Below are 16,765 nucleotides of genomic sequence, written 5' to 3' on the forward strand. Positions count from 1 at the left end.
TCCTGCCAACCACAGTATTTGTGGTGCCCCAAGGGAGTGCAAAAACGATTTTTTAAAAATGCTTAATTCAAACGATCCATATGATTTCAGCCACTAAAAAGTATATTTATAAAAATCGAGCTGGGTGTGGTGAAACACAGCTTTCATCCTGGCTCTCAGAAGGCAGAGGCAGGCAGATATTTGAGTTCAAGGCCAGCCTGGTCTACAGAGTGAGTTCCAGGACAGCCAGGACAGCTACACAAAGAAACCCTGTCTCTGTGGGGGCGGGGAGGGCTATACAAACTTATATTTATAAACATATATCAACCTAGGAAATGATCATCCTGTAAGTATTCTATAATGTTCATTTCAAAAGTCACAAAGGCATTGAGTCTGGGCTAAAACGTGCTAAGAAATACTCATACCGAAAACGCTGCAGGGAGTAAGTACAGTAAAATCTATGACCAACTGTCCTGGGTTAAAAAGGTTTTGACAATTCTTTTATTTGACTCCGATTAAAAGATAGTTTTGCCAGGCAGTGGTGAAGCACGCCTTTAATCCCAGCACTCAAGCAAAAGAGGCAGGTGGATCTCTGTGATTTCAAGGGCAGCCTCATCTATAGAGTGAGTTCCAGGACAGCCAAAGCAGCACAGAGAAACCCTGTCTCAAAAAAACTAAAAAAAAAGTTCCAGTTACAGCCTGTGTTGTTTTCCGTCTGGGAAGGAGAAAGATGTTATTCCATTCTACTTAGTAATAATCTCAGAAAGAAGGAAAGCCGAGAGGGGCACTGTGCAGTCATGTGCCACCCCCAGACCTCCCCCAGAACCCCCCAGCCAAGGGAGGAGGAGGTGACGGTAACTGGGTCATAAGTGAGCATTTCCATGGTGCTGCTGTCCCAGCCACATGTCTTACATCTAAACTCAGGGACTCTAAATGTTTTCCTCTTCTGTAACTCCCTTTCCGCTCATTTTAAAGGACTTTAAGATCTTTTCAACGGCTTCAAGACTGTCACCTTGAGATAGCCCCACACCGGCGCAGTCTCCCCTGTGTAATCAGACAAAAGAGCAGAACGCAGCACACGAGATCAGCCGTGCACGCTGCTCATCCTGACAGAAAAAAAAGAGATTTAAACTGTTTTCCCTAGTCCACTCACAGGGGCAGTCTCCTGCGGTAGAGCTTGATTGACTGCAGCAGACTAAAAACCAACAGTGGGTGAACAAATAGCATAACATGAGGTTCAACTATAATAAAAAAATAAATAAAGAAAACCTCAATTTTAGGTAAATGCTCCATATTCTAAAAGTAATTTCTTGCTATTTTTTTCCTGTCATTCCTCACTCTCTTCTCAATGATACCTATATGCATTCCCTAAGAATGATGATTAATATATTCATATATTTAACTTATTTGGTAACCAAAAACAACACTAGCATTAACTAGCCCTCCTGCCTTCCGCACACTCCTCTGAGGCACAGTTTTGTTGCCCATTTCTCCTGATGCTAGAACTTCTGATAAGAGAGACAAACTATATATTAATTCTCTAAAGCCGCAGGGGTTTTAAAAATTAAATTTACTTTGACATCCAGAACCTGTTGAATGCTGAATTCTAAAACGAGCCTCTGACGTTAAGATAAATATCCAGCTGCGCGCTGAAAAGGTAGGAAGCACAGCGGCAGAGATAGGATCAAATTCAATTGAGGGGAAGATAAGGTGTATTCACGAGCTTATAATAATATACAGCTAGCGGCAGGAGGTGAGCGCACACAGGACACATGCTCAGTTCACACTGAGCCAGTGGGGTTCCCAGCCCGGCTGTGCAGAGAGATCTGCTTTAGGCAATAAGCTGCCTTCTACAGCGGCGCCCTGTTGTAGCCGGAGAGGAGGCGCCGTTGTAGCCGGAGAGGACTCCCTTATCTGTGCCTTAGCAATCTGGATAATTACACAGGATTCCTGATGTAAGTTTTCAAAGTATGTTAGGTAAATAAAATAGAAAATCTAGCCAGAAGCCAGATAATTCCAACTCCACAATTTAGGTCTGCAAATACCATCAGAGAAGACTGATGTAGGCTAACACCATAGCAGACTCGCTATTCTCAAGTGGGCTTCAATTTCTGACATAAGAAAATAAAACATACTGCTATACTGCTAAACTGTGCTGAGGAAACCATGATATGGACACAACACACACACACATAAACACACATACACACACAAACACACATACTCACACGCACGGGCACACACACAATGTTCAAGCTAGCAAACATATCTTTCAAACAGGAAACTGGCAGTATTTCCAGGCCATTTCCTTCTAGGACTTCAGCCTTAGAAGCCTAAGGGGCCCCAGACTGGCACCAAATTCTCTCCTGACAAAACTAAGACAGGTGAATACAAAAATCCCAAATTCATCCTTAGAGTAGGGATGACGACAGCGACACTCACAGCCCTGCCGCTTCTGAGCCAAACAACACTCGGCTGTTTCCCAAAGGCAGGTTTGCTTTTCCCTGAAAAAACAATTATTGTATTGGAAAACTAAGGTGGGTGGGAGGGGACACTCCTATAATCCGAGCATTCCAGATGTTGGGATAGAGGTGGATGGGGCAGGGGCAGAGGCACACTCCTATAATCCCAGAATTTGGGAGGCTGAGATGGAGGATGTAAATGGAAATCCAGGGTACACTACGCTAGAGATCATGTTGAAAGCCATTAAGGGGAGAAGACGAGAGAGGAAGAGGGTCAAAGAGGGAGAATAGAGGGGGTGAAAACTAAAATGAATTACATTTTTATTGTACCTTTAAAAAATGGAAGGTGTTTATTTTATTTTACATGTTAGTGTTTTGCAAGTAGGTATGTATACCGTGTGCATACTTGGTGTATGTGGGGGTCAAAAGAGAGCATCAGATTCCCCTGATCTGAGCCACAGTGTAGATGCTGGGAACCAAACCCAGATCCTCTGTCTCAGTTACTGTTTTACTGCTGTGAAGAGACACCACGACCATGTAATTGGAGGTTTGCTCATAGTTTTAGAGGGGTTCGTCCAAATCATCATGACAGGTGGGAAGCAAACAGGCATGGTGCTGGAGCAGTAGCAGTTGAGAGCTTTGCATCATAATCTGCAGAGAGAGACTGACTGAGCCTAGCAAGGGCTTTTGAAACCTCAAGGCTCACGCCCAGTAATCCTTCTCTAAGAGTTCCGCTAACTGGAAACCAAGCATTCAAACACATGAGTGTACGGAGGCCATTCTCACTCGAACCACCACATCCTCTTCAAGATCAACAAGTACTCTTGACCCCTGGACCATCTCTCCAATTTCTCCCTCCTGGTTTTTCAAGACAGGGTTTTTCTGTGTAACAGCTCTGACTGTCCTGGAACTCACTTTGTGGACCAGGCTGGCCTTGAACTCATGTTGTAGTAGGAGCGGTGGGCTGCGTTCCCGCCCAGCTCCGCACGGCTAGCTTTACCAGAAATAATTACACAGAAACTGTATTCTTTTAAACATTGCCTGGCCCATTAGTTTTAACCTCTTATTGGCTAGCTCTTACATATTGATCTAACCCATTTTTAATATTTTGTGTAGCACCACGAGTTGGCTTACCAGGAAAGATCTTAACCTGTATCTGTCTGGAGTGGGAGAATCATGGCGACTCCCTGACTCGACTTTTTTTTTTCAGCATTTTGTTTTGTTTACTCCGCTTATCTTAATTTTACCCTATCAGAGGCCAAGCAGTTTCTTTATTAATTAACCAATGAAAGCAACAGATAGAAAGATGACCCTCCTCCATCAAACTCACAGGTATCTGAATGCCTCTTGAGTGCTGGGATTAAAGGCTTATGTCATCATTGCCCAGCTCCAATCCCATTTTTAAATATAGCTCTAAACAATAGTATTTAAAAATAGCCCAGGGCTAGCTAAATGGCTCAGTAGGCAAAGGCGCTTGCCACCACGCCTGATGACCCCCGAGTTTGACCCCCAGTGCCCACAAGGCAAGAGAGAACGGATTCCCACAAGTTATCCTCTGATCTCCACACATGTATCATGGAACACATGTGCCCCCCAAACATACATACATACCCACTCAATAAATAAGCAAGCGTAATTTTTAAAAGATAACCAAGAATTCCAAAAGCCTTCATTTATCCATTTCATGAAATGACCATCCTCTATTACAGCAACAAAAGTAGTTAACAAAACACGGGTACTTTTTCAAAGTCGGATCTTGTCACGAAACAAAAGGATGTCACCATACTTATTCAGCCTGTGTCCTCACCGTGGGCGCCCATCCAACTCCGTTCTCTAAAATGTCTCATCCATCCATTCGGTACAGCCTGGATTTAAGTTAGATTCAAGTAACTCACAGCTCACTCGGGACTCTGAATGAAGCGTTACTTCAGTAGAAAGACCTCTCTGGCCATCCTCTTTCAAATAACAGTGCCTCTAGGTCTCTTCTCCTGGCCTCTGCTTTAGTCTCCAACACTGCTCTTGTCACTGCTGAACGTGGCCACATAGATGCTTGCACGGCATTGCCTACTTCTGCGTCCCCACCCCTGTATACATCTGCATTTAGCTCCAAGGCCCTTCTCACAGGTGACTTGTCCCTGCTCACTGCTGTAGTCTGTGAGAGCTGAAAGAGGGGCCTAGCACACAACCAGTTACTCAGTCATGTCCTGAAGACTGATGGAAGGAGTATCTTCTTTTCCTCGAGTATTTCAGTTCGTAAGGTCAAGGGCTTTGTCGGTTTTCTCACTAACGGGCAATCAGCAAGAGCGCCCGGCTTGTAGAAAGCAAGGTCAGGCCCGAGTGAATAAATGAACGCACGACAGTAGGAAGGGGGAGACTAAATCTGATCTTGTCCTGCGCCACATCTGGTTTGGGAAGGCAGAAAAGAGCGTGAGGCAGGGAGAAGGAGGCGAGTAGGGAAGTGAGAAAGGCCTGGCATGGGAGAGTGAAAGCAGAGCTTTCTTACGTCACACATTTGTTTAAAGAGCTGATGAAGACAACATGCAGGATTTAAGCAGCCAACCCTCCTGGTGGCATACTCAATAAAGAACCTTGTAACAGCAGGAGAACTAGCCCTCGCCAGGAAACAGCACACCGCTAGTTACCCAGTACCAAAGGGTCAGCCCTGAAAGCACACGCATACAAGTAATGGTACAAAGACATAGATGCGTGTGTGTCCATAGATGCTTGTAACAATATTCAGCCCTGAAAGCACACACATACAAGTAATGGTACAAAGACATAGATGCGTGTGTGTCCATAGATGCTTGTAACAATAGTTAGCAAAAAAAAGAGGCTGTGAATTTGAAAGCAGGTCAGGAGAGATGTGTGGGAGGATTTGGAGGGAGGGAAGGATAGGGGGAGATTTTGCAATTATATAATAATCTCACAAAAATCAAAGAAATGATTTTTTTAAAGACTTCAAAATAAATAAATAATGAAACCAATAAATAAATAACCAGGGACTTTCCTAACCGAGAAGCCATCCATAGAGTAAAAAGGCCACCGATAAAATAGAAAATATTCGCAAACTGTGTATCTGGTAAGAACTTAATATCCAAAAGATAGAGGAAATCATACAACTCAATGGCAAAAAAAAAAAAAAAAAAGCAAAACCAAAATGGACTGAAAAATGGGAAAAGGAGCATTTTCCCAATGATGACATACCTCTGGCTATGCTTGTGAGAGCGTTTCCACAGAGAATTAACTGAGCAGGGAAGACTTACCCTGAATGTAGCTGCTATCATCTCATGATGGTGACAGACCAATTAGAAAGAGTAAACAAGATTTGCTTCATGACTGAGGATACACTGTCACCAGCCACCTCACACCCCTGCCCTCAACCATTCCCTGCCTCTTAACTGTGAGCCAAAATAACTCTTCTCCCATAAGTCATTTCCCTCAGGTATTTGGTCACAGAGATGGCAGAGGATAACTCAGAAGTACTATGCTGATACATCTGATAACATGGATGAAAGTCACGAACTGCTAAAGGAATTTATTAAAAACATGACCAGAAGAAACAGAAATCTGAGTGGTCCTTTACCTATAAAAAAGTTTGAATCAGTCATAAAAAAATCTTTCTACAAATTAAACACCTAAAACAAATAATAAACATGTTTTCAAAGAAAAGCATCAATCTTTGACAATTTACTTTAAAATTAGAGGGGAATAAAACAGAGGAAGACCAAGAAGCCCAAAGAATCATGAAACTAAAACCTGAAAGAAATATTATTACAAAGTCACCAGCTTCCATCCCTCACCGATAGATGTGAAGACAGCACTGATAAAATATTAAACAGCTGGACAGAGCGAGCTATCAAGATGTAATATAACATGACAAAGCTGTATTTCAAATCGGAATCAATTGGTGGATTTATCATTCAAAACTCAGGCAGCTGTGGTGGCTCAGTATGTGATCCCAGTTCTCAGGAGGCTGAGGCAGGAGGATGACTGTGACCTGGGAGCAGCCTGCAGTTCCAGGACAGTTGAGGTGACAGAGCAGGATTGTGTTTAAAGAAGAATGGGGGGCGGGGGAATCAATCAAGGATTTTATGTTTCTAGGAGAAACAAAAGAATCTTTTTGAGAAAGAGAAACAAAAATTCTCATGATCATTTTATTTTAAGAAGATGAATCTCACTTTAAAATAAAAGGAAGTATAAGAAAGGAGGGGGGGGTCTCAGACCAGAGGTGGGGAATCCTCAGACCTAAAGTTCCATGGCGAAACAAAAAGCCTTCCTGTAAGGTAAGAACTCAAAGGTGCTGTCCATCTTGGCCTCTTTTCTTCAACCATGTCCCAGAATTCATAGCTAGTGTAGGTAGGCAAGAAAAATTAGAAAAAGCAAAATTAATCAAAACGAATAAGTGAAACTACCACTATTTACAGACACTGCGTAAAACAGTTATACAGTAACTCCTTTGCTTGGCGAAAAATTATTACTGATCAAATCAAGCCAGATATCTGAACCTACATACGGTGATCCCCAAACTCTTGCCACCTGCGCTACTCAGACTCAGAGAAAATCACTCAGTTGTCCTTGAACTGGCCACAATCCCAGCACGGCCATCACTGCAGCTTTATTTGAAGATTCAAGAATAGAAGTTCAGAAAACAGAATAGCTTGGTCCACACCGCTGGTGAATGGCAGCGGTGGAATTTGAATCCAGATCAGGCTAATCCTAAAAGGAAGCTGACCTGGCTGTGAACTGATGAGGAACACCCAGGATAAGGCCCTGGAAGCAAACAATACAATGGTAAAGGGGAAGAAGGATCGGTGACTCTGAATGTCCAGGACATAGGTAGACTCAAGAGTCTGAAAATACAGAAAGGTAATATTGTTGATAAATCAAAAGAAGGAAAACCTACTGGGGATGGGGCGAAGAGAGGTAAGAACTTTAGACACATACCAGCTTGTTAGATTGCAGGTGGTTTCAATAGCAAAGAGGGATAAAAGCACAACAAAGAGTAGCTTCTAGGCGCACGGTATTGTTTTCCTCACGAGACAGAAAAATCTTAAGATACACAACAGCTGAGCAAAGTCAGCACCAGGCCTCGGTCTTGATCCCTCCTTTGGAGTTTATAAGATGGCTGCCACAGGCCCAGGCCTTCTGGACAGCAAGGGTATCAACATCTCCATCTTCCAGGAAACCAAAGGCCATCCTGGAGTCGTTCGGTAGTCTTCTACTGCATCACTGTGTATGTGGACATCTGGACTGGAGCAAGAGACCGGAAGAACATCAGCTTTTTCCCCCTTTCTCTCCAGCTTCTGTGGCAGTGGAGGGTGAAGGCAGTGCACCCCCAAAATGTCAACAGGATATCACAAGGGCACTGCCCTGGGCAGAGACAAGTGCACCTGGTCTGTAACATGGGCCTTGGGCTCAAAATTTGGTTAATCTTCACAGTTGGAGGGGGAGACATGGAAGAAAGGGCACGTATGGAGAAGAAAGAGAGAGGTCACACGTTTTGCTTTTCCACAGGAGATCCGCGTGCTTCACAGAGAGGCAGCTGAGTCAACACGGCCAGCTGGAGACCGCTGCTGCCACCCAGGCTGGTCTGCTGTTTTCCTTGGGAGGTACAGCTGCTTCCCTATCTATCATCCACCCAGCTATTTCCATCTCCTTCCTCTCGTACTCCTTAGGCCAGAGCCTCCTGTGTCTTCGCTCTCAGGAAGAAAGAAAAGCAGAGGATGGCTGCTCTCTTTCATGCCTCTCTTGAGGACGTAGCTATAAATCTGCCAAAAGCAAAATCTGCCTGTGGCTTGGGGGAATAGTCTGGAAGGTTAACCTGGCACTAAGGAAGGGTGGTGAAAGCTTAGAAACCCAGGAGAATTCTGACAAAGAGCAATGCTAGTCTCACTATCACTGGAGAAGCCAGAAGTCTACGTACAGGAGCCCAAGGAAGAGAGGAGGCTGCATTGGCTTTGCTGGACATCACTCTCCTGTGGACAACTCAGTCTCCCAGGCTCAGGGCAAGGGACAGGTGGCAGGGCCAAGGGTGTACTGGGCCAGCTGCCCCTCTCACAGGCTCACTGGTCCTCGTGTCCATGTCTCGTCTTGAGGGCATCAGATCTGGCCATGCTTCCCTTTCCAAATGCCCTTCTGCAAATAAAACCAGAGCCAAAGCGCTAACCCGGATCAGACACGGGGCTGTGCTGCCCTCTTACTGCTCTGCATATACATAACATGTGTTCCCATGGTCTTGAGGCCACAGTGAGCTGTTCCCTAAGAAGCTGCAAATGCAGAGGCATCAGACACAAAACTTGAAAATAATGTATTGCTAACATCACAGAATGAGATTGATGGACACCATGGGCCCTTTGAAGGAATGCCATAATTCCACTGAAGTTCTCACCAAAACATAAATCAGAATTTGACCAAGATAACCCGAATGCCAATTTCAGAAAATACAGATGCAAAGGAATGTGTCTCTTAAAATGCCACAGAAAAATTATAGTTCAGATAGGAAACAACTCCAGGCTTTCAAGAAACAGGGAGCGACAGAGAGAGAAATTTAGGTATTAAAACATCTGTCCTTGGACTTCCCACAGGGCAGGGAACCATGACAGCTCATCGAGCTGATGAGGGAGGGGGACTTGATTGGGGGAGGGGGAGGGAAATGGGAGGCGGTGACGGGGAGGAGGCAGAAATCTTTAATAATTAAATAAATAAAAATAAGAAAAAACATATCTGAACTAAGGATATAATTTAAATTCTGATGCAAAAAAAAAATGAAAAAAGTTTTGAGATAAACAAGGAACTTTGAATATTTGAATATGTTAAGGAACTAGTGTCAAAATTTGCAATGTATAGTAATGGCAAATTATTATTATTATTATTATTATTATTATTATTATTATTATTATTATTATTATTATTTCGAGTGACAGGGTTTTTCTGTGTAGCCCTGGCTGTCCTAGAACTCACTATGTAGACCAGGCTGGCCTCGAAGTCAGAGATCCATCTGCCTCTGCCTCCCAAGTTCTGGGATTAAAGGTGTGCACCACCAACACCAGGCACTATTTTCTTTATAAAGAATCCTTACCTCTTTGAGCTATGTACTGAAATAGTTGCAGATTAAAGACTGCATGTGGGGACTACTTCAAAATAACCCAGGGGTAGGAGGCTGGGGAGAAGCTCGGTGGGTAAACACTGCGCACATGCCTGACAACCTGTATCCAGAACCCACATAACAAAGCAGGACTAGGTAGCATGGATCTGTAATTCCAGCACCCCTAACAACAAGGTGGAGGGCAGCTACCGAAGAACGGCCCAGAAGATCTGGGGCCAGTTAGCACATAGCACACTGTGAGGGAGGAAGGGGTGACCTGCTCCAACAAGATGGAAGGTAAGAAGGGACTCCTGAATGCTCCTGCACTCAGCACCCACACACTGCAGCATAAGCTGCACACACCATACACAAGCAACTAACTAACTAGCTAACTAATTAACTAACTACCTAATCCTGGGGACAGAGGAGAATAAATGGGCATAAAATAAAGCAGGGTTAGCAGTGAGGTCATGATTTTTGGGGGTGGGAAGAGATGGAATAGAGACTCTTACTAGTCTATGCATTTTGAAATCTTCCACAATAAAAATAGATTGAATTTTTGAAACAGCTGGCTAAAACAGTTATGATGTGTCTCCCTACTCCCACCCCAAAGCCAGGATTCGCATCAACCAGGAACCAGGAGAAGCAGAGGCCCATGAAGACAGCGCTAATCCACCCCCTGCACCCTCCATCTTGCCAGAGAGCTGCAGAGGCCACCTGGGCCCAGAGGAGATGATGTATGTGATCACCTCTCCCTGGCCCTGTGAGCACTTTCTACACTGAGGGCAGCAGTCAGGTGCTGGAGATAAAGGGATGAATTAGATACAGCCACCAACGTCGAAGGATGTAGACCGAGAAACAAGCAGGCAGCTACCACGGATCTGACTTGTCTTATTACAGCGGACAAAGTGCACCCTGGGAGCTCTTTGCAGTGGTCATCTAACTAGAAAATGGGACAGCAAAGCTGTCCTCAAGTGTCCCCAGAATTACCTTGCGATTAGAATTCAATTCCCACCTCTGTGGCGCTGGGAAAAGAACACACTCTGCAGACTGGAGAAGCAAGTGAGCATTCTAACCTCCCGGCAGCCTAGCTTCCCTTTGGAAATTCCAGAGATGTGCTTGTGCTAATGACTGGCTTCCCCCTCGGCTGGCCTCTGGCACCACTACATTAGCCGAAAGATGAGCTTGACCACTTGTCGGGTCGTACAAATTTACCACCAAGTTAAGGACCGGTCTCTAAGGTCTCAGGAGTCTGGTGCCTGTACAACCACCCCTGAAACATGCATGCGTTCTCAGTATGCTGACAAATCAAGAATCCTGGAGTGTGAGCAAAGCCAGCCCTGAGTCCTAGAGAAAGTACCAGAGGAATGCTATCCCTGGGGTCCTGCCTGGTTGACACCAGCCTCCCCCAGAGCCACAGTTCTGCTCTGTGTGCTTCTTTGATCTTCTCCATCCCTCCAGAGACCATATCTGACGTTTCTTTGATTTCTGAGTCATCTTCTCGCACCATGTGTCCTGCAAAGTATTTTGGTTTTAGCGAACATGTTCCTTGATTTCTTTCAATCTCATTCCTACCACATCAAAATACTAATATACCATCAATATGGGGGCAAGTCACGTGCAAAGGAAGCATCAACAGAAGTGTGTATGTGTTTAAAGGAAACATGAATACAAAAATTTTAAAAAGGAAGAAAAATATATAGTTGCCTTTAAAAGATGACAGCCTGAATGGATGGATCTAGAAAACATCAGATTGAGTGAAGTAACTCAGACCAAGAAAGACAAATATATGTACTCACTCATAAGTGGTTTTTAGAATAAAGGGGAAAAAAACAGTCCACAATTCACAATCCCAGAGAACCTAGACAACAAAGAGGACCCTAAGAGAGACATACATGGATCTAATCTACATGGGAAGTAGAAAAAGGCAAGATCTCCTGAGTAAATTGGGAACATGGGGATATTTTGGGAGAGGATTGAAGGGGGGGGCAGAGAAAAATATATAGCTCAACAAAAACAATTAAAAAATAATAAAAAGGCTCCAAAACCACAGAGAAACCCTGTCTCGAAAAACCAAAAAAAAAAAAAATAATAATAATAATAATAAAAATTCAAATTCCCGGTGAAATAAATAAATAAAAGATGACAGCCTGTCTGACATGCTCCACCATCCTTGACTTCATCTTCTGCTTTGGCCTGTGGGACAGGAGTCTTCAGGTAGAATAAACAACCACACCTCCCCTCCCAAAACTGTTACAGAACCTCAGGCAAAAGGAATAGCAAACTCTTTCCAGAGAGAAGATGCTCCTGCTACTTCTAGTAGCTCACCATCCTTCTCTTGGGTGAGCGGCTCGTCTCGAGCGAAGGACGGCCATGTGTTCTGGGGAGGTTCGTTCACACAGTAGACATTTAAGCTCTGTGGACCACAAGCCTCCTTGCCGCTACCCAACTCTGCCGCCGCAGTGACAGCAGCCACAGACAATATGGAGCCAAGTAAATGTGGCTGTCTTCCAATAAAACTGTTGATGCACACTGAAATTTAAATTCATATAAACTTTATGGATCGTGAACTATTACTCTTTCTATTTATTTTCCAACCAATCAGGACTTTTAGAGCCATTCTTGGGGGATTCACGGGCCATGGTTTGCTGATTTCAGCTCTACCACGGTTGAAACAGGCGATCCCCCAAACATGTTGACTTGGTGATGCCCCTTACAAGTCATTACCTAGAAACAGTTCTTAAAGACACAGGAAGCCAGGCCGGGCGGTGGTGGCACACACCTTTAATCCCAGCACTCGGGAGGCAGAGGCAGGCGGATCTCTGGGAGTTCGAGGCCAGCCTGGTCTACAAGAGCTAGTTCCAGGACAGGCACCAAAGCTACAGAGAAACCCTGTCTCGAAAAACAAACAAAAAAAAAAAACAGGAAGCCAACTTAAAACCTTTCATTAAAATTAAATAAAGGTCATCACATTTTTTTAAAGTGCCATTTGACTATTTTAAATCCCAAATAGTAGGAATTAATTATACAATTTCATTTCTAGTGAACCATCTCAGCCCCAGGAGCAATCTATGTAAGATCTGTAAGCAATCAGTAAACTTGCTTTGCATCCACGAGCGTATCAAAACTTCCCAGTGTCGGTTTATACATCCTAATGTCTGACATCACTCCAGGTTTTAGGCATTTATAGACACCTCAGTACGACCACAATCCATGACTGTAAGCAGCTGACACTAAAACGCTCGGCATTTTCTTTCTTTAGCCTAATCGGCACATCTCCATGGTTTTGGGCTCCCTCTTCACATGTGAGTTTAGAGAGTGTTGTCCCAACCAGGACTGCTTTGTAGGCATGCCAACCACATACTTCTCTGCTTTGTTTTCCATTTTGGTATGTTTCACTTCAATTTTCCTTACGTATGTCTTCACTCAGGTAGACTTTTCTATTTCTACTTTCTTTTCTTTTTATAAAGTTTGGTGTGTGTGTGTGTGTGTGTGTACCTGGGCATGCATGTGCATGTATGCATATGTGTGTGTGTTTACGTGTATGTGTTATACGTGTGGATGTACATGCATGTAGAAGGCAAAGCTGGGTGTCTTCCTTGACTGTCACTCTCGACCTTGTTTTGTAAGGCATCGTATCCTGTTGAATGTGGAGCTCATGAACTTGGCTCGACTGGCTGGCTAACGAGCTCCTGTCTATGTTCCCCCATTGCTGTGTCTGCAGACATTTGCTGCAATGCCAGCAATGTTCTTAACACAGGTGTTCGGAATCCAAATTCAGGTGTCCGTACAAAGATGTGTTCTGACCAAGCCATCTCCATCATCAACACCCTCCCCTCTACTCTCTTCTGTCCCAATCTCCGGCTCCTCTTTTTCCCAGATATTCATGCTGCTGGCCACTCGGCTCCTGCATGCATTTGAACTACATTTCTGAGCTGAACTCCCTCTGTTGCCAGCAGCAGAGTCCTGGTTCCCTCTTCACTGCATCATTCCTGCTTTTCTTATGCACATTTGGAAATGGCCATGAAAAAAGATTTAGAAAACAGAGCGTATCTTCATGTAGTCTAGATTTGGTCACAAGAGGAATTTGAGGTGAAAAGGAAAGCAGAGTCCCTTGCCACATCTGTGTGCCTTTGCCCAAGTTGCTCATCCGTCCATCCTGACCTCCTCCCTCTTCTCTGTCTTTGGCAGAATTGCCCTCAGCCCATTACATCCAGGCCTGACTGCATTTCCAAAGCACTGTACACATTCTTGTTCAAACATTTATCGTTGGGCTGCAGTTGCAGTTACCTAGCTACCCCACCACAAAGCCATCAGCACCCCGAAGCTAGGAGCAACCCTCATTTGTTGCACCCTCAATGCCTAGCCCAGTGCCCGGAACTGGGTATTAATACCTCTCAGGCTCATTAAAGGCAATGCCCCAGGAAGGAGGCATTACAGGGAGCTTCTCAAACAATTTTAGTCCACACTCTCAGCCTTCATTCTCTCTTTTAAAAAATTAACAGACTATGGTTTAAAACGTAACTTCAAAATCTGCCTCCAACTGCCCACTTGCGATGAAATCGCTGCTGGTCCTCATGGGCCCTGCTTAGAAATTCTGGGATCAAGGCCACAGGACAGGCGCACCAGGAAACAAAATGCTTAGACGGCATCCCTTGTTTTCAGAGCACTTGGCACCTTTTCCTCCTCCCTTCCATCTGTCCACCCGTTGCTGGGAGGTGAGGCTCACTGGTAGCCTCATTTTTCCAACTCAGGAAGTAAAAGGGATACGCTACGCGCAAGATCAGAACTCGCGAGAGCTCTGGGGATCGGCCCACTACCCTGCACTTCAGAAACACCAGGCTCAGGAGAAGGAGTGGGATTTTGTTATGGTTTGGTTACTGTTGTTGTTTGCTCGTTATGAATGGTGGCTTTAGACTGTGGCACCATGTTCTGGAAGTCCATTCCAAACACAACCAGGTAGGCAGATGCACCCGCCAGTAGAGACATCAGAGCAGTCCCACCAGCACTGATCTGTGAGCACAAGTCCTCACTGACTGAAGGATTTCCGAAGACTGACTGACTGACTGTTCAAAAACTGTACACTGTGCATTTCTGCAAAGAGAAGTTATGTTGCTTACGACCCAAAATTATCACTCATGAGGATGCGCTGCTATTTATAGGCTAAGTGCAAGCTCTTGATTATCTCTTGTTTTATAATTCACTCCTCCTAAAGTATTAAATTTAGATTACTGATCACATTAGCAGGCACTCCGCTTAAATATGACTTTAATTCCTCCACAGAATTCTGTATGACTTAACCATCTCTTCAATTGTCTCAGTGTTTGCTGCGTGTAATTTCTCTAATATTAGTAGACACCATTTTAGTCAGGAACAGGGCAATGCTTGCCAAAAATATTCCTGCTACTGTGTGGTAACTAAAAGTCAAGATCGTTTATCACATTAAGTTACTCAAATGAGTTACATTTAGCTCTTCTTAGTTAATATCTTCTCATCAAGGGCCTATAACAGTAAAACATGCACAGCAGGCCACACTTAAGATCCTCAAGTTTGATCCGGTTACAAATCTGTCCATTGAAAAATGTTTAGTATGGCAGAGCACAAAATACTTCCCATAAATGCAAATACAGATATCATGCAGATAGTGGCAAGGTGTGTGAACCCCTGGCCTTTGGCACCGAACTCTGAGATTCGGGGGCAGTTCAAATGCAAGACCTTTTGCTTGTTTCTGTCAGAGTTCGGATGCAGCACCTCTTTCCTCTGGGTAATAAACTATAATTGCTAACATACTGTGTAATGTTTACTGTTAAATTTGCAATCTAGACAAACAGAAAATGACACTGTCAGAGCCTAGAAACAACTGCAATCCGTTGTCACCCACAGCACCTTCCTCAGAGGCTGGCCAGCGTCAGCACTCTCTGCGGTTTAAATTCTCTTTAGAGTGAGGGTCTTCTCTGCTGCTGCAGAGATGAAGACTAAAGCCACCTCCCCGTGACCTTCTTAACACAGACCTTGAGTGAGTGCCCAAGGTAAGAGCTGTGGATTTCAGCAAGAGACTTGACAGCTCCCCTGCGTCCCTTGCACTTGGTTTTCAGAAACAAAAAACGTGACTCTACACCTGCATGACCCCCCCTCCCAACACACACACACACACACACACACACCTCCTGAAAACTTAAAGGACATTCATCCTGAGGGCCTGGACAGTCTGAAGCCGCATAGATCCACTCTCTCAGGTATTACTGCCAAGGGAAACCCCCACCCACCCACGAGTGGAGCGTGGAGTCTGTGGGGCGGAAGGGGACCAGGGCAGGCTGGCGTCTTGTCCCCCGCGGCGCCGCATTCCGCTCCCCGGCACGTGGAATGCTCTCCCGCAGGTGGCACCCCACGAGTAGCTCCCCACGATCCAAATCCCGCACCCCACGCGGCATACCTTTTATCTAGGCAGGCAATCCACTCGGCCGAGGACGGAGAGTGTGCAGCGTGCGCAGCGACCATGTTGGGCAGCGGCGCGCGGTGGCCCCGGGCCGCGGCCACCTCCCGCGCGCCTCCCGGCGGGCTCCCGCGGCCTGCGGGGCGGGGACTGAGGGGCGGGCCAGGCGCGAGGCCCGCGCTGCACTGCGGCGTCCGCGTGGGAGCCCCGCCACCCCGCCTGCCCGCCAGGAGCTGCGACCCCGCGACACCTGATGCAGGTGTCCCGCTCCGCCAGACCCGCAGCCACCCTCACCTCGGGGCCTCTGCAGCCGGGTGTCACCCCAGTGCGCTTGGGGAGGGGATGTCAGACTCTATATATTTTTCGTACGGCAAATGCCACTAAAATGGCTGCTGCCTCTCCGTTTCCTTAGAAACCCATTAGTCCTTCTCAGCGTCTGTCAAAACTTGCTGGCTGCTCCTGGCTCACCTTTACAATCTCCCCACTTAAATAGGGATGAGAGAGCGCAGGGCTGTGAAGGCTGGCCATGAGGTGGGGGAGGGGGCACAATGGTCTCTTGTGTGGATCCCAGAGGGTAAATTATTCTGAAGGTTGGGGACGTTGGGGGCTGGGAAGGACAGAAAGAGGCAGAAGGACCCAGGAGACCAGAGGATAACAAGGGGTGGGGGTGGGGGGGTGCAAAGTGAAGTCTCTAGCCTTGAAACTTAGACTTGCTTGGGCTTCAATGGCCCAAGAATGACAAAAATAAACAATTAAGAATAGGGTTTCTCTGAGTCCCAAGCAGAACTGGGGTCTCAGGTCTGGAAG

General features: G+C 45.5%; 1 protein-coding gene across 2 annotated transcripts in view; it reads right to left on the reverse strand.

Annotated features, from left to right (window-relative positions):
• Rapgef4 (Rap guanine nucleotide exchange factor 4) overlaps window positions 1-16,253 on the reverse strand; it is a 260,347-nt gene extending 244,094 nt beyond the window's left edge. For both annotated transcript variants that reach the window (XM_057754500.1, XM_057754498.1), the window contains exon 1: window positions 15,959-16,253. In XM_057754500.1, coding sequence (XP_057610483.1) covers window positions 15,959-16,023 — 65 coding nt within the window. In that variant the 5' untranslated portion in view covers window positions 16,024-16,253. The remainder of the gene's footprint in view (window positions 1-15,958) is intronic.
• Window positions 16,254-16,765: the final 512 nt, after the last annotated feature.

The sequence above is a fragment of the Chionomys nivalis genome, chromosome 22 (genome assembly GCF_950005125.1).
Source record: "Chionomys nivalis chromosome 22, mChiNiv1.1, whole genome shotgun sequence".
Classification (NCBI taxonomy): domain Eukaryota; kingdom Metazoa; phylum Chordata; class Mammalia; order Rodentia; family Cricetidae; genus Chionomys; species Chionomys nivalis.